General features: G+C 38.1%; 1 protein-coding gene across 3 annotated transcripts; it reads left to right on the top strand.

The window, feature by feature from the left end:
- Positions 1-276: 276 nt before the first annotated feature.
- On the top strand, positions 277-13669 carry LOC137047913 (zinc transporter ZIP4-like). 3 transcript variants are annotated; one of them, XM_067425839.1, is made up of 12 exons: positions 277-535; positions 2205-2501; positions 2587-2776; positions 4484-4626; positions 7300-7474; positions 8436-8608; positions 8678-8836; positions 10628-10720; positions 11308-11362; positions 12168-12320; positions 13096-13283; positions 13503-13669. In XM_067425839.1, exons 1-12 carry the CDS (start codon positions 335-337, stop codon positions 13629-13631), a joined length of 1956 nt encoding a protein of 651 aa, XP_067281940.1. In that variant the 5' UTR covers positions 277-334; the 3' UTR covers positions 13632-13669. The 3 variants fall into 3 exon arrangements, with proteins under 3 accessions (XP_067281940.1, XP_067281943.1, XP_067281941.1); XM_067425840.1 differs by lacking the exons at positions 277-535; positions 2205-2501; positions 2587-2776; positions 4484-4626 and adding an exon at positions 7038-7105; XM_067425842.1 differs by lacking the exons at positions 277-535; positions 2205-2501; positions 2587-2776; positions 7300-7474 and having other exon boundaries at positions 4495-4626.
- The last annotated feature ends 5307 nt before the right edge of the window (positions 13670-18976 follow it).

Below are 18976 nucleotides of genomic sequence, written 5' to 3'. Positions count from 1 at the left end.
GTTGACAATGTGTTCCACTTAAAATAAATAGAACGAAATGTAATAATAAATAACAGTAAGGTCTCATCACAAGCACACACAAAAGGTGAGCGTATATATAACGCTTTTGCACCTATACACCTGACTATTTTGGGGGAAGAATCCCTTTGCGCTGGTGACGTGAAGAGTTTCTCTTGACCAATCAGCGTTCAGTGTGGAGGACAGCAGGAGCTTCTACTAGCCTACCTGAGCAGGTACATGATCACCTGTGTGAGGAGCTCAGAAGCTCGAGTGTGTGTGTGAGTGTGTGAGGACAGTCGGGCGCCACAGTAGGTCTCAGAGCAAAACACAGATTATGGAGGCCAGAAGTGTTTTATTTCTCTGTGTCGCCTGCCTCAGTCTCGGTACAGGAGCGCGTGGCGGTAAAGAGGACATTTTCGCGCGAGTGTTGGATCTGCTGTCTCCAGGTGAAGAGTTCCTCACAGAAGATGCGCTTCTGTCGGTGTTTGAGCGGCTGGAGGACCGCGTGCACTGCTCCGGTGTGTCCTGTGGAAAGGTAAGACAGATGAGCAACTTTTGGGACATCGATGTCCAGCTGAGAGAATCGGGTAAATGGCGTTTAAAGGGATGTTTTACATACGCTACCAGTCAAAAGTTTGAGAAAATTAAGATTTTTAAAATGTTTTTAAAGAAGTCACTTCTGCTCATCAAGACTGCATTTATTTGATAAAAAAATACAGAAATAAAATTTAAAATTGCGAAATATTATTACAATTTAAAATAATAGTTTTCTATTTTAATATACTCTAAACTGCATTTTATTCCTGTGATCAAAGCTGAATTTATCATCATTACTCCAGTCTTCAGTGTCACATGATCCTTCACTAATCATTCTCATATGAGAATTTGAGCTCAAGAAACATTTATTATTATTATCAATGTTGGAAACAGTTGTTTAAATGTTTCTCAGGATTATTTAATGAATGGGAAGTTCAAAAGAACAGCATTTATCAGAAATATAAAGCTTTTGCAACATTATAAAAGGTCTATACTGTCACTTGATCAATTTAATGAATCCCTGGTGAATATCCTAAATGAAGAAAAAAAAGGAAAAGTAAACGACATCAACAAATAAACTTACCAAAAGTGCTGAAGTGCTGAAAACATCTGAATGGTAGTACAACGTTACAAAAGCTTTCTAATACAGATAAATACTGTTCTTTTGAAATTTCTATTCATCAAATAATCCTAAAAAATTTTTTCCACAAATGTTTTCAACATTGATAATAATCATAAATGGTTCTTGAGCATGAAAACATATCAGGATAATTTATAAAGGATCATGTGACTGGAGTAATGATGATAAATTCGGTTTTGATCCCAGGAATAAATTAATTTTTAAAAAATATATTGAAATAGATATTTTACATTTTAATAATATTTTACAATATTACATATTTTTATTTTTAATAACATAAATGCTGCCCTGGTGAACTGAAGAGACTTCTTTAAAAGCATAAAAAAAATCTTACCTTTCTCAAACTTTTGACCGGTAGTGTACATAATGATACAACTACTGTATGTTTTACACGATTTAACATATATTGGTTTGGACAAAAGTTTTCCAAATATTAATATTACTTTCAAAATAATATTACTATATTTAAAAGAAAATGTGAAATTATTTTCCACAGAATTTTAGACTTTAATTTTCTTGCTTTTTTACGGTCTCCAGACAGTTACACCAACTAGATATCCTTTTTTTTTTAGGAAAGAACAAACTTTGACGCTGTATGTATGACATAATGATTGATATTATCTGTGTTGTAGATCACAAGGAAACTCATGCATTATGTCGAGAACTGGTCATATTTTACCCTAAAATGCAAATATATTTTGGTCACACTTTAGATTAGGGTCCAATTCTCACTATTAACTATGACTTTTGCCTCAATAAACCCTGAATACTGCTGCTTATTAATAGTTAGTAAGGTTGTAATGTTTAGGGATGTAGAATATGGTCATGCATAATAAGACATTAATATGTGCTTCATTAATACCCATAACAGCCAGAAATCAATCTCTCTCTCTCTCTCTCTCTCTCTCTCTCTCTCTCTCTCTCTCTCTCTCTCTCTCTCTCTCTCTCTACTCCTCTCTCTCTCTCTCTCTCTCTCTCTCTCTCTCTCTCTCTCTCTCTCTCTCTCTCTCTCTCTCTCTCTCTCTAGTGTCTGTCTGTTGAACATCTGCAGCAGCTGTTGAGTAACTACAGCAGCCCTCAGGAGCTCCAGATGGAGGATTTCTTCACGCTGGCTCCTGGTTTCTGTCTGTTCCTGAGCGCTCCTCTGGAGACCTGCAGGGCCGTACGGGACGGTCGGTGGGCCGCAGAGACACACCACTTCATCCAAACCCTCTCAGACCTCAACGGCACCAGCCGTACTTCTCATGAGCGGATCCCAGAATATAAGGGTTTGGAGAAGCTGCTCGATGAGATGGAGCAACACTATCAGCCCGACACAAATGAGGTCAGTAACTGTTGTAATCATTCAGTATCATAGTCTTTAACATGGTCTTGACACACACCTGTCATTTGTCTGTCCACATTTTTAGTCCTGTCTCTCTCTGAATGACGTCCTGGCCGAGAGCGGTGATCATCACGTGGAGCTGGACGCCGTGTTGGGAAGCGTCCTGTATCACGTCCTGCGTGGAGACTGTATCAGAGCTCATGTCCTTCCTCAGCAGCAATATTTCCTGGATTACATTTTCCGTCATTTTGGCTCTGATAACCTCACACTTCATGGTATGACTGACTGATAATCCTGATGATGTTACACTAACCTAAAAATGTGGGAACATTTGGTTTTATTGAAGTAAAACAAATATTAAGCAGAATAAATAGTATGACATCAGTGATACCAGACCAGTGATATTTTAGTGTCATTAATATACTATTATATACTTATTATTATTTTTATTAATGTTATTTTTTTTATTTAGAAATTTTAATTTCAGTTGTAGTACTTTAAGTTAAATCAGTGATATATTAGTATCTTTGAGATACTATTATTTTTATTATTATTGTTTTTGAAGTGGATGTTTATTTTCCTTTTTCATTTCAGTTGGGTTTATATATACATCTATATATTTAAATATGCCGATATACATTTTACATACTTTTTATGTCAGTTTTAGTTATTTAGTGCAAGTTAAACTAAATGAAAATTAAAAAAATTTGTCTTGGTAACTAGCTGAAATAAAAATGTATTTATATAAAAACATGACAATAATATTTCCTTGGGTGAAAAAATATATCAAACAGCTACATTAGACATCTCGTTCAGAATAGATTTTAAAGTACAGATGTTTATCAACGGACCGCAGTACATTTCAGATATGCGGATGTAATATAAACCTCTCAGATCATCAGAATCAAGTCAGAAATACTAAGGGTTCACTCAAAGTAAAGAGAGTCTGCTATTATGCCAGCCGCAGCTGAACAAGCTTCCTGAAGAGACCAGATGTGCTCCAACAGTAGCCACTTTCATATCCAGACTCAAAACATTTACTGAATGAACACTGTGCCACTGTCTGACTGATTGCACTGTACCTTAATGTATTCTCTCTCTCAACAAAGACAATACAAAAATTACATTTTGGGTGAAGTGATCCATGACGGTTGAACTCTGTGGTCAGTAATGTGGAAAGAATTATTCAGGTTTCTGGATTAAGTCATCCATTGTGAACCTGAGGGTAACCCGTAGGTCGATGACCAAATTAAACATGAGCCTTATATAGGCGTGCACCAAAATAACCACAAAGAACAACAACCATAGGGAAGTCCCAGAGAAAATATGCAAGAAAATAAACGTATTCTTTTAATTATTTTTATAATTATATAACTGAATGAGCACTGCAGCCTGACCGATAATGCATTTTATTTTTGCATCCTCCGTTTTTTTTCTACTGTTTTAATATATATGACTCTGGACCACAAAACCACACATTATGGGTCAATAAAAAAAGCTTCCATTGATGTATGGTTTGTTAGGATTGAACAATATTTGACAGAGATACAACCTTTTGAAAATCTGGAATCTGAGGGTGCAAAAAAAAAGTCTAAATATTGAGAAAAATTGCATTTAAAGTTGTCCAAATGAAGTCCTTAGCAATGTATTTTAATAATAATGCATTTTTATATATATATTTACAGTAAGATATTTACAAAATATCTTCATGGAACATTACATTACGATTTTTGGCATAAACGAAAAATCTCTAATTTGACCCAATTTTTGGCTATTGCCACAAATATACCTTTGCGACTTATGATTGCTTTTGTTGTCCAGGGTCACATTATAATTTTTAATCTCACCTTCTATTGTTTTTTATTTTTATTTTGGATATTTTAATTCCTTCTATGTACACAGTTTTAATTACCACTTTTGTGTATGAAATGTGCAATATAAATAGCCTTGCATCTATTTTTAATGCTGCCACTGTTACACAGATTTTGAGGTGCTCCTAAATATGCTAAATCTGGGTGAAGGAGAAGACGATCACGATGAAGATCATAATGATGCCCACCTTGATGCCCACCTTGATGCTGAGCCCCATCAGGAGGATCCCCATAATACCAGCAGCTGGGATACGGTAAGACACAGCAGTGTTTGTGTGAGGCATCATGGGAAATCTTTGCATGTTGTAGGACTCAGGTCATTTAGATTTTGATGATTCAGCTGAGCAAGACATTATGAGGCCCGTAACATGACATATTAACATGAATAATTGATGTTTAGCTCTCTTGATGGATGTTATGACAGACAATCTGAGACCTTGCAATCTGTCCATAATGATAACCAGAGTGAGATTAAGCCATTAAATGGATTTGAATAGTTTGAGTAAACAGAACAATTTTTTTTATCTCACGCCATCGCCATGCAACCTAAATAGTCATTTGAAATCCATTCAACTAATAAATCTAGTACTAGGACTAGTACTCACTAGAAGAATATAAAGGGCACCATGTGTCAAAATTCTGTTGATTTATGGTTTTGATAAAAATACCACACACCTTTTTCCCACCGGACTGGACACATGTTTTAGACTCCTGTTTTGGACTCCTGTTTTTGACTCCTGTTTTGGACACATGTTTTTGACTCCTGTTTTGGACACATGTTTTGGACTCCTGTTTTTCACCTGATTTGGACTCCTGTTTTGGACACATGTTTTTGACTCCTGTTTTGGACACATGTTTTTGACTCCTGTTTTGGACACATGTTTTGAATTCCTGTTTTGGACACATGTTTTTGACTCCTGTTTTGGACACATGTTTTGGATTCCTGTTTTGGACACATGTTTTGGATTCCTGTTTGGACTCCTGTTTTGGACACATGTTTTTGACTCCTGTTTTGGACACATGTTTTGACTCCTGTTTTGGACACATGTTTTTGACTCCTGTTTTGGACACATGTTTTTGACTCCTGTTTTTTGACTCCTGTTTTGGACACATGTTTTTGACTCCTGTTTTGGACACATGTTTTTGACTCCTGTTTTGGACACATGTTTTGGACTCCTGTTTTTCACCTGATTTGGACTCCTGTTTTGGACACATGTTTTTGACTCCTGTTTTGGACACATGTTTTTGACTCCTGTTTTGGACACATGTTTTGAATTCCTGTTTTGGACACATGTTTTTGACTCCTGTTTTGGACACATGTTTTGGATTCCTGTTTTGGACACATGTTTTGGATTCCTGTTTGGACTCCTGTTTTGGACACATGTTTTTGACTCCTGTTTTGGACACATGTTTTGACTCCTGTTTTGGACACATGTTTTTGACTCCTGTTTTGGACACATGTTTTTGACTCCTGTTTTTTGACTCCTGTTTTGGACACATGTTTTTGACTCCTGTTTTGGACACATGTTTTTGACTCCTGTTTTGGACACATGTTTTTGACTCCTGTTTTTTGACTCCTGTTTTGGACACATGTTTTTGACTCCTGTTTTGGACACATGTTTTTGACTCCTGTTTTGGACACATGTTTTGGACTCCTGTTTTGCACCTGATTTGGACTCCTGTTTTGGACACATGTTTTTGACTCCTGTTTTGGACTCCTGTTTTGGACACGTTTTGGACACATGTTTTTGACTCCTGTTTTGGACACATGTTTTGGACACATGTTTTGGATTCCTGTTTTGGACACATGTTTTGGATTCCTGTTTTGGACTCCTGTTTTGGACACATGTTTTTGACTCCTGTTTTGGACACATGTTTTGACTCCTGTTTTGGACACATGTTTTTGACTCCTGTTTTGGACACATGTTTTTGACACATGTTTTTGACTCCTGTTTTGGACACATGTTTTTGACTCCTGTTTTTGACACATGTTTTTGACTCCTGTTTTTGACACATGTTTTGGATTCCTCTTTTGGACACATGTTTTTGACTCCTGTTTTGGACACATGTTTTTGACTCCTGTTTTTGACTCCTGTTTTGGACACATGTTTTTGACTCCTGTTTTTGACTCCTGTTTTGGACACATGTTTTGGATTCCTGTTTTGGACTCCTGTTTTGGACACATGTTTTTGACTGCTGTTTTGGACACATGTTTTGACTCCTGTTTTGGACACATGTTTTTGACTCCTGTTTTGGACACATGTTTTTGACTCCTGTTTTGGACACATGTTTTTGACTCCTGTTTTCGACTCCTGTTTTGGACACATGTTTTTGACTCCTGTTTTGGACACATGTTTTTGACTCCTGTTTTGGACACATGTTTTTGACTCCTGTTTTTGACACATGTTTTTGACTCCTGTTTTTGACACATGTTTTGGATTCCTGTTTTGGACACATGTTTTTGACTCCTGTTTTGGACACATGTTTTTGACTCCTGTTTTGGACACATGTTTTTGACTCCTGTTTTGGACACATGTTCTTGACTCCTGTTTTTGACTCCTGTTTTGGACACATGTTTTTGACTCCCGTTTTTGACTCCCGTTTTGGACACATGTTTTTGACTCCTGTTTTGGACACATGTTTTTGACTCCTGTTTTTGACTCCTGTTTTGGACACATGTTTTGTACACCTGATTTGGACTCCTGTTTTGGAGTTGAGTCCGGTTGGAGGGAGGTGTGTGTTGTATTTACTGTGTGGCCATAAATTAATCAAATGTTGACACATGGTGCCCTTTACATCTCTGTCTCAATAATGCTAACATGCTTATCAGAGCAATGACAGTAATTGAAACCAAATAATATATTTTAATAATATATGCATACAAAATTGTGCATGTCTCAAATTGTTTCTGGTTGTTTTGCCTGCAGACGTGTTTCAGCGCTGAAGACCTGTTGAGGATCTACCAGCTGAACTCGTCTTCATCGCTGACCAGAGATCAGTTCACGCAGCTCAGTCCCGCTCTGATTCAGCAGATCCTCAGCGGAGGCTGTTCTGAGATCAGTTTCACACACGTGACCCCTGACTCTCTGAGCACCGCTGAGAGTGAGTGACCCCTGTTTACACCATCAGATCAGCACTCAACTATTAGCTGCATAGCATAGACAGGCTTTTGACTATTAATATTAAGTCCAGAAATATACTCTAAACAATATTTTAGCAAACCTTAGTGCTTAAGTTTCCTTCAAATGTATGAGCCATTCAGCTGAATGTTTCATTATTCGGCTTAGCTGCTATTATGTCAGTTTAACTGTATTTAACGATAGCAATTTGACCAGTTAGATTTTCTTTAAATAGTTTCTCAGCCATTACATAGTTGAATACTATGAGCTATTGTTACGAATTATGTAAAATAAAAACATGTGAAGCAAATTTGATGGCAGTCAAATGGATGGCATTTGCGCAAGGCTATAATTATTGTTTCGATGACAGCCATATATTAATCTGTCTGGACTATATTTATATTGGTCACACAACTATGTACATTTTAATTTAGCAAAGATCGATCTTGAAAAATGACATTGTAGACATTTATAATGTTACAAAAGATAAAAAGAAACCTGAAATAAAAAACAGTAGTGTCCAATGGCAACAACTTAATTGTGAAAAACATGTTAAAAATACTATAAGTTTGTCCAAAAGTGTAGATTTTTTTATTATATGTAACTGATGCATGTGTAGCCGATCACTAACAGTACATTCAGTTATCAGAAACATGACACATCATACACAATGATACATAACCGGTTGCGTTTCTGGTTTTACTGCAGTTCTGTGTTGGCATCTTATTGTTGGCATCAGTCTGACCTCAAAAGAACAGAAAGAACCAGAAACATTCCCGAATGCAGTGACTTATTATTTTAGTTCCTGGAAAAGAACAAAACTGCCATTGTTTTCTGGTCACAAACCGGATTCCATCTGAAAGTTTAGAAAAACCAGTAAGGCACACCAGTAAATAACACAGACAAAAGTGTAATCACTCACACAATGCGACCTTTGTGCCCAGGATATGGATATGCCACCCTCGCCAACATCATCATCTGTCTGATGGCCATGTTTGGGATCGTGCTGCTGCTGTTCTCCAGGTGCACGCAGGTGTTCCAGATGTGCATCCAGTTCTGCATCAGCCTCGCTGTGGGATCCCTCACAGGCGACGCTCTTCTGCATTTGCTTCCCTCGGTAGGCAGTTTCAACGATGTCTGACTAAGATGGAGTTTGTTCATTGTTCTCACTGCTTTGTCACTGTAGGTTTTAGGTCTTCATGCACATAAAGATGGACACAGTCATGAGGAGGAGAACCTCGACTACATTTACAAACTCCTGGTGGTCATTGGCGGCATCTATGTCTTCTATCTGATGGAATCCATATTCTCCCTCATCACTCGACACGGTCATAATCATGATGGAGTGAGTGAATGAGTTTGCAGCCTATATAGAAGCTTAAAGGGTTATATATATATATATATATATATATATATATATATATATATATATATATATATATATATATATATTATATATATATTTAGGGGTTCCAGTCATGGGATCAATTCTGAATGAAAACAACAAAAAATGTTTTACCTGATAAACATGAAAGTATTATGCAATAATTTAAGATATTTCTCCTTATATAGTAACATTTTTGCCATAAAGGGTTCTTTAAGGTCTAGAACCCTATGATTCTAGAACCCCAGTGCACAATAATCAAATTCTTAAAGGTCCCGTTCTCCGCGTGTTTTCAAAGCTTTGATTATGTTTACAGTGTGCAATATAACATGAGTTCATGTTTTGCGTGTAAAAAAACACAGTATTTTTCACACAATTTACTTATCTGTACAGCGCTGTTTCCTCTGTCCTAAAAACGGCCTAATGATTTCCTTGTTCTATGAAGTCCCTCCTTCAGAAACACGTAACGAGTTCTGATTGGACCAGCGCTTCCCGTGTTGTGATTGGACAGCAGCTTAGTGCACTTTGCCCAGAAAGGTCCCGCCTCTTACCATAACGGGGAGATGCGAGCGCTGAATGCGCGCTCTTCTCCACGTGGGAGAGCAACGAGGCGGAGGGTTAGTCAACAAACGGTTCTAGTGACGTCATTACAGCAGGAAGTGCAGCGGTGTAGTCCAAACCGGCCGTTCACTGTAGGCTTTGAAAGGGAACTTCTGTTAAATAAAATATCTTGCTTGGCATTGAACTTTGAGCTTTACAATTTTACAGGTATTATTTATGCTCCAACATCAACATTACACACTAACTACAGTTTGAAAGATGGAATCGCGAAGAACAGGACCTTTAATGAGTATTTGTGTCTTATTTTCACTTAAAACACGTGTGGGATGTACCGATATGATTTTTTGGGGCCGATACCGAGTTTAACAAACAATTATTGGCCAATGCCGATATTTGTCACGTGCCATCTTATTTGAAATTTTGTCATTAAAATAGGGTGTTTTGAATTTTTTTTAAAACAGCAAATAAATAAAAAACACAGCTACATTAACTTATAGTCTACTAGCTAGTTTATTGCTGCATTAGCAAATCATTTATAATGAGCAAAGACTGGATCATTGTACCATTCAGCAGGCCAACATATCCACACACACACAACAGAAAATATGACATTAAACCTACTTAAACAAGCAGTCCCTTTTCCCAACACATTTCAGACCGGAAAGGCATTTATTTAAAATAAAAAAGAAGACAATATTTTGAAAAGTGGAAATAAACGTGTGTTTAGTGTGTTTATCGGTTAGGGGTAGGTTTAGCAAGGGCTTTATTGTCCCAATAAGGAGGCATTCATAATTAATCATTTTAATAACCCTTGCATTTTTTATTGCTGCATACTGTTTAATGTACAACCAAATTGAAAAATACAAAATCTGTACAAGGGATAGTAAATAAATAATGAATAAAAGAGGGCCCAAGACTGAGCCTTGCGGAACACCAGGGGTAACAATAGACGATAAAACATTGGCAGCCAATCAGAATCCATCTTAATGCTTTAAAAAGCTCAAGCATTTAAAGTGATAGAAGCCAAAACTGAGGCTTGTTGAAATAAACAGAAGGATATCATCCACTGATGTGGATGTTATTATAGTTATCATTATATTTATCTTTTATTTGTATTGACTGTAAAATGTTAGTAAGGTGGCCGCCACATGAACAGACTTGCCTTAAAGGGTCTCTGTTGTCTTGTTGCAGAAGTCTGACCCTCATCCATGTGATCACGGGAAAGTTCTGCAGATGTTCCAGAACAGGAGACGCAACAACAACTCCACCTCGCAGGACGAGCTGGTGAGACATGGGCCAAATAAACAAGACGTTATTATGGTACAATTCACTGCACAGACGCTACAGAACTAGTTTTCCCTGAGGAGGTCAGGTGAAGTCATATTTCACAAACCCAGACGGTAAACATGAGGTCGCTTTAGGATTTACAGGTTTTATTACAATCTGAATCAGGAATGTTGGCGTTCATTGGTGGGGTTTTTGATCGTTTGATTAATGAATGGAATGGATACCTAGACAAAAAATAGTGTCGGCCTGGATCTGGCCCACATCTGGTTCATGTGGATTCAACACCAGATGAGGGCCGGATCCAGGGCAGACACTATTTTTTGTCTGGGTGTTTAACTCATTTTATAGATTAACTTTAGTCCTAAATTTTCCTAAATTGATATGGTCCTTAATGTAAAAAAACTGCATACAATATCTGTAAATATGACAGCAAATTTTCAGCGCAAATAGAAAACAAAATCCTGTCTGGACAGTCAGGAACAATCCTTGATTGTGGTTTATAATTTTTTCCATAACATCTGATAATAAATCAAATAGTTTATCAGTTACCGTTAGTGAATACTGTGAGGTTTCATTGATTTTAGGTGGACGAGCAAAACATGGAGAAGTCTTTCCAGGAGCTGTTCAGCAGCACACGAGGTCAGTCAATGCCATCAGCGCACAGTGTGTGAAACACGTCACACACCACGGTTAGAGTTAATCACAGGTTTGTGTCCTAACATGACACACATTTAAAGGAGTAAATTGACCTTCACCATCACATCCTATGAGTTCATTTGTAATAAAAATATATTTTAAAAAGTACCCGCTGCCCTAAACACTTTTCATGAAGATTTCTTTGAAAAGTTTAGATTTAGTAAGATTTTTAAAATGTTTTTTAAAATGTTTTAATGTCTCTTCGGATCTCGAGGGGGATTTATTTGATCAAAATTATGAAATAGTACAATTTAAAAGTACTTGTTTCTATTTGAATATATTTTAAAATGTAATTTATTCCTATTCCTATTTATAATGTTACAAAATATTCCATTTCAAATAAATGCTGTTTTTAAAACTTTCTATTCATCAAAGAATTCTGGAAAAATGTAATGGTTTACACTAAAATATGAAGCAGCACAACTGTTTTAAATATTGATAATAATCATAAATGTATCTTGAGCATCAAATCCTCATATGAGAATGATTTCTGAAGGATCATGTGACACTGAAGACTGGAGGAATCATGATAAATTCAGCTTTGATCACTGAAATAAAGTACATTTAAATATATATTCACATAGAAAACAGATATTTTAAACTGTAAACATATGTCACAGTATTACTGTTTTTACCATATCTTTTATCAATATTTTTTTTTTTAATAAACAGAGCCTTGGTGAGCAGAAGAGACTCTTTGAAAAACATTCATTTGAGCAGTATTGAACATGTTTCTCACGTCCCTCAGAGAAGCGTCTGCTGCCGTATATGATCACCATCGGCGACGGCATCCATAACTTCACGGACGGTTTGGCCATGGGCGCCGCGTTCTCCGTGTCATGGCGCTCCGGACTGGCGACATCGCTAGCCGTCCTGTGCCACGAGCTTCCACATGAGTTAGGTGAGACGTCTCAGCTAATCTAGATACAGAAAGTGCATTGACAACAACTAGAAAATGAAAGTTTTTCAAGACAGATGTGTGAAAGTTACAGACACTTTCAACATACTCTCAAAATAACTCTAGTACACAATGTGCAGTAACATTACTGGTCAAGTAATCAAGACAACAAAGAAAACTAATGACACTTTCACTTCCTGATGTGGTTGAAGGAACGTCCCACACAAACACACTAGACATAATTGACACACTTGTCCTGTAACCGCAGTCAAACATGTTTTTCTGTTTTCCTGCACACACATTTACTTTCAGGAACATAAAATGAGATTTCTCATCAATTATGATCATGTTCATAGAGTTGTTATGCAACAACAACAACACATTTCAACCTGGTTTAATGTTAAGTCAGCATATATACAGTTTGTGTGAATCCATATCACATCAAAATCATAAGATAACAAATAAAGTATCATACTTTACAAAAAAATAAAGCCTGTATTTATTAATATGCATCTAAAATGTATTTATACTTATTTAATATGTATAAAATAACATAATATATATATATATATATATATTCATAATTTTGTCATATATATATATACACACACACACACTCTCTTTCGCGCTCAGTTTATTTTATATATTGTTTTAAAAATACATATTTCAAAAATCCTAAGGGTTCTGTAACAGATAACATTTTCACTATGGAAAATATAATTTTATCTTCATGTTTTGTGCCATGTATGTTGTTCTCTATGATGATGGTTGTCTGCAGGTGATTTTGCGATCCTGCTTCACTGCGGTCTGTCGGTGAAGCGCGCTCTGCTGCTGAACGTGGGCAGCGCTCTCACCTCCTTCATCGGTCTGTACATCGCTCTGTCCATCTCCACACAGACAGTCGCAGAAGAGTGGATCTCTGCCGTCGCCGCCGGCCTCTTCCTGTACATCGCCCTCGTAGACATGGTGCGTTTGTCACGTTCTCAAGTCAACCCTTCTCAATAACCATCATATTTCATGTACAATGAAAATTACGATATATGGACTCATGCTAAAAAATGGTAATATCAGAGTCAATGTTTTTGCATTATAGTTTCCCTCTCATGTAAAACATAAACATCTAAATTATGTGTCATGATATCGTCATAAAAACCAGGCTTCATTTCTCTGTTTATTCTCGTCTAGCTTCCCTCCATGCTTCATGTGGAGAGTAAGCGGCCGTGGCTGATTTTCCTCCTCCAGAATCTGGGTCTGATGACCGGATGGGGGATCTTATTACTCCTGTCATTATATGAAGAGAATATAGGAATCTAAAATATGATGGCGCTTTGTGCTTGTGCATTATCATATTCCCTTCCTCCAGCATGTTTGTCCCATCGTCACTTAAAAAAGTGAAAATTTGTGCAATTTATAGTGCTACCTATTTAATATGGGATATTTTTCATTTTAAAACATTGTTTAAAAAAAAAAAAAAACACCACTCACATTTTCTTCAGGAATTTAACTACAATTTAACATTTGAAACAAATCATCTTTGAGTCACTTTATTTAGAGTAGTTACATGACATGGCCATCAGCACTTTAGATGTGTTATTTGACTTCTGTGCTTCAGTTGAAATCTTTAAAGCTACACTGTGTGATATTTTCCCCCATCTAGTGGTGTAAAGGTATATGACCATCCAGTGAATAATTGTTTCTGTTCCTCTCAATTTCGATTTCGTTTCAACTCCTACGGTGGCCGATTTAGTCATGGCTTCCAGTTCGACCCCTTCGGTGAGTGTTGCTTTAAGTGATGAGGTTACTTTTGAAAACTTATAATTTGCAGTTATTTAATTTACCAAATGATCTATGATCAAATTAATCTATGTAAAATGAATAATAGTTTTACCATTTCATTGCTAACATCAGCTATCAGGTTCCCAGACGAATGCAAGCTAATCTTAGTAAAGTAACTTTTATCAGTGCTATCATTATTCTGTATATTGTACACATCACTAGCGTAAGGCAAACAAATTATAATGCAATTAAAATATTAATCTCATGTTATCCGTCATAGAACACGGATTTATGTTATAAGGTAAACAATACTTGTTCATCATTGACGCGAGGAAAACTATCCTAGACGTCGTTCTAGTGTTATGCACAGCACACCATGATATAATTAGCCAAGCAACAATAAAACTTCCAATATACACAAATAGGCTGAATTAATATTACCTGTCGAGAAGAAAGCAGGCAATGTCGGCGTCCTTTTTAAAATCGTTGCCATCTTGGAAAGGCCACTCCAATATTTACTTTTGTCTTGTTGATTTGCCCGTTGCGTTGCCGTCTTAATTCTCTTTTCCGCTTCCTTGGCGACTCCATATCCCGCAATGCTACTAGGTCCCCGACCCGGGTCGAATTCGGTAATCAATTCCGGGACGTGGTTGCTTTCACACAGAAGGCGACCCGGCAATGTTCCGGGAATATTGCGGGTCCGATGTGCAGTGTGAAAGGGGCTTAAGAGTGATCCTCCATCATCATATAGCAGCCTCAAGCAATCCTCCTCTTCAGATTCGACACAGTGCCATCGAGTGTGAAACCGCGAAAAGCGAAGCTTGAATTTACGGGTATGTCCCTCTTTGGCTAAAGTACTTTCAAGATGGAGGAGTAACATGGCGACCGCCATCCGAACCCTCAACACGTATGTGTTTTCAATGGTATATTATAAAATTATGAGAATGCTTTATTACTTGAATTAAGTAAATATACATTAATGAGCACATATTTTTGAAAGAACTAAGTGATTTTAGCTAAGAATAAACTAAAAAAGTTACACAGTGTAGCTTTAAGTTCATTTTCATATGTTGGTTTCTATAAAGAGGGGTTAAAATTATGGGTTTTGAACTGATTTAAAATATTGCACTTGATATATGGAAGTGATTTAAGCACGAAACTATGCTAATATATGAAGTATGAATCGTTTACAGTGTAGCGATAAACTCTGAATATATGAACTAATGGTGAAGCTCATGTGTAAGTCTGAGAATATTCTCTCAGTCTCTCGGCTTTTATAAATGTTATGTAAAGCGTCTAATCAGCATCACAGTGTCATGTAAGGATGTCAGTGTGTTATTAGTCATGAGCTGCGGTGAAGCCAGTGATTTTTGTCCCCATGTCAAAGCTCAAATGATGGGGTTTCATTGAGTCTGACCGGTTTGACTCATCACAAGTGTTCATTAGACAACGATCCTAGTAAAAAAATGACAGGTGTTCCTGAAATGTAACACACACTTTAAAAGTGCAATGATGGCAAACCTAAATGTCACTTAAAATAATTAAATGTTTTTTTTAGGAAAGCTAAGCACATAATGAGACATTACTCATAGAAACGCTCTCTGTACCAGGGTCAGAAATGAACTTAGGCGTGACAAAAATACCATCGTCTAACACTGACTTCATAATACTTTCTAATAAAAGAAATAAACTTGACTCTTTAAAATGATTTATGTGCATTTTTTTCTAATTATATACAATTTCTGTACTTAATTTCAGTGAATAAATAACAGATTGAAATGTGTCTATGAATTATTCTAAAGCATTGGAGAGGTAGTGTTGTGAAACAGGTGAGTTTGAATCAGGAGAGCTGCTTGAGATGAACGAGCTGACATGAAGTAACACGTGTGCAGCACATGTAACGGACCCACTTTATATTAGGTGGCCTTTACTAAACTAACATTTTAATTAATCATTTGATACAATGCACTTATTGTGTACATGTTTTTACATTGTACTTACATTTTAAAAATACCTGCATGTACAAATGTAACTACAGAAATTAATTAATTACACAGGCACGTCACTTACACATAACCCTACCCTTAAACTGACCCACACCACCACACCTGACCCTAACTCTACCCTTAAACTGACCCACACCAGCACACCTGACCCTAACCCTACCCTTAAACTGACCCACACCACCACACCTGACCCTAACTCTACCCTTAAACTGACCCACACCAGCACACCTGACCCTAACTCTACCCTTAAACTGACCCACACCACCACACCTGACCCTAACCCTACCCTTAAACTGACCCATATCACCACACCTGTCCCTAACCCTACCCTTAAACTGACCCACACCACCACACCTGACCCTAACCCTACCCTTAAACTGACCCACACCACCACACCTGACCCTAACCCTACCCTTAAACTGACCCACACCACCACACCTGTCCCTAACTCTACCCTTAAACTGACCCACACCACCACACCTGTCCCTAACTCTACCCTTAAACTGACCCACACCACCACACCTGACCCTAACCCTACCCTTAAACTGACCCACACCACCACACCTGACCCTAACCCTACCCTTAAACTGACCCACACCACCACACCTGTCCCTAACTTTACCCTTAAACTGACCCACACCACCACACCTGTCCCTAACTCTACCCTTAAACTGACCCACACCACCACACCTGACCCTAACTCTACCCTTAAACTGACCCACACCACCACACCTGTCCCTAACTCTACCCTTAAACTGACCCACACCACCACACCTGTCCCTAACTCTACCCTTAAACTGACCCACACCACCACACCTGACCCTAACCCTACCCTTAAACTGACCCACACCACCACACCTGACCCTAACCCTACCCTTAAACTGACCCACACCACCACACCTGTCCCTAACTCTACCCTTAAACTGACCCACACCACCACACCTGTCCCTAACCCTACCCTTAAACTGACCCACACCACCACACCTGTCCCTAACTCTACCCTTAAACTGACCCACACCACCACACCTGTCCCTAACCCTACCCTTAAACTGACCCACACCACCACACCTGTCCCTAACTCTACCCTTAAACTGACCCACACCACCACACCTGTTCCTAACCCTACCCTTAAACTGACCCACACCACCACACCTGACCCACCCTAACTCTACCCTTAAACTGACCCACCCCACCACACCTGACCCTAACTCTACCCTTAAACTGACCCACACCACCACACCTGTCCCTAACTCTACCCTTAAACTGACCCACACCAGCACACCTGACCCTAACTCTACCCTTAAACTGACCCACACCAGCACACCTGACCCTAACTCTACCCTTAAACTGACCCACACCAGCACACCTGACCCTAACTCTACCCTTAAACTGACCCACACCACCACACCTGTCCCTAACTCTACCCTTAAACTGACCCACACCACCACACCTGTCCCTAACTCTACCCTTAAACTGACCCACACCACCACACCTGTCCCACCCTAACTCTACCCTTAAACTGACCCACACCATCACACCTGACCCTAACTCTACCCTTAAACTGACCCACACCACCACACCTGTCCCTAACTCTACCCTTAAACTGACCCACACCACCACACCTGTCCCACCCTAACTCTACCCGTATCCCACCTCAATATCAGCAAAAGTGCTTTGGCAATACAATTTGAACACAGTAAGTACATTGCACTATTTTTTTGATATTTTTATTTTTAGAACACACACACACACACACCCACAACACTTTATTTCTTCATTCTCACTTTTCCAGGAAAAATATTTTTCAGAATCGGTCTGCCATATTTCCTGCCAATGCATTTTTGGGGATTTTTTTTTTTTTTTTTAACTCTGTAGAAACATGCTTTTAAAAATAAATAAAAACCCTTCTATATATACATGTGTGTGTGTGTGTGTGTGATATACAGCTCTGGAAAAAATGAAGAGACCACTTCCAGCAGGATAATGCTCCTGACACAAAGCACAAATGGTTCAGGAATGGTTTGAGGAGAACAACGAGTTTGAGGTGTTGACTTGGCCTCCAAATTCCCCAGATCTCAATCCAATCGAGCATCTGTGGGATGTGCTGAACAAACAAGTCCAATCCCTGGAGGCCTCGCCTCACAACTTACAGCACTTAAAGGATCTGCTGCTAAAATCTTGGTGCCAGATACCACAGCACACCCTCAGGGGTCTAGTGGAGTCCATTAGAGTGACCAAACGCCCTGTTTTCCCAGAACATAGACATTTTGGTTAGAGATAGTATTTTCTATCCATACAGAGGGGGCATACAAATGTATTAAAATTAATTGAGTAAACTTTGAGTAAACTTTGAGTATCTCATTGCCGGACCGAGTGTCCTGGTTTTCGGTAATCAAAATATGGTCACCCTAGAGTCCTTGCCTCAACAGGTCAGGGCTGTTTTTGCAGCAAAAGTATTCACAAAGTATTCCAAATTGTTATGCAAGTGACATATCAATAAGATTTTAGTACAAGATTCAGAATTTTAGTCTTTGAAAGTCAAGTCATCTTTATGTATATAGTGCTTTTACAATGACGACTGTTTGAAAGCAGCTTCAGGGTTAAACAGGAAAATATTGCAACAAAATTTGATTCAAAGAAATGTGAGTTTGTTTTCATTCTCATATCTTTTGAGATAACTGGTATCAATCTCAGACAGGTTTGTTCAATAGTTTTCCTGGTCTTGAGTAAATAGAAACCATTTCATGCTTTTCATCTTCAGAGAGATCTTTCTTCCTCCCCATATCACATGAGAACTGTGACTTGCTTAATAATGTGGATCAACCTCTTTAGGTCAGGTTTCCATTTACTCCAGAGCTGGAAAACTATTGAACAAAC

Source organism: Pseudorasbora parva, chromosome 19 (assembly GCF_024679245.1).
Source record: "Pseudorasbora parva isolate DD20220531a chromosome 19, ASM2467924v1, whole genome shotgun sequence".
NCBI lineage: Eukaryota > Metazoa > Chordata > Actinopteri > Cypriniformes > Gobionidae > Pseudorasbora > Pseudorasbora parva.
The sequence above is the reverse complement of the archived record's forward strand: the minus strand, read 5'-3'. Positions and strand labels throughout refer to the sequence as shown.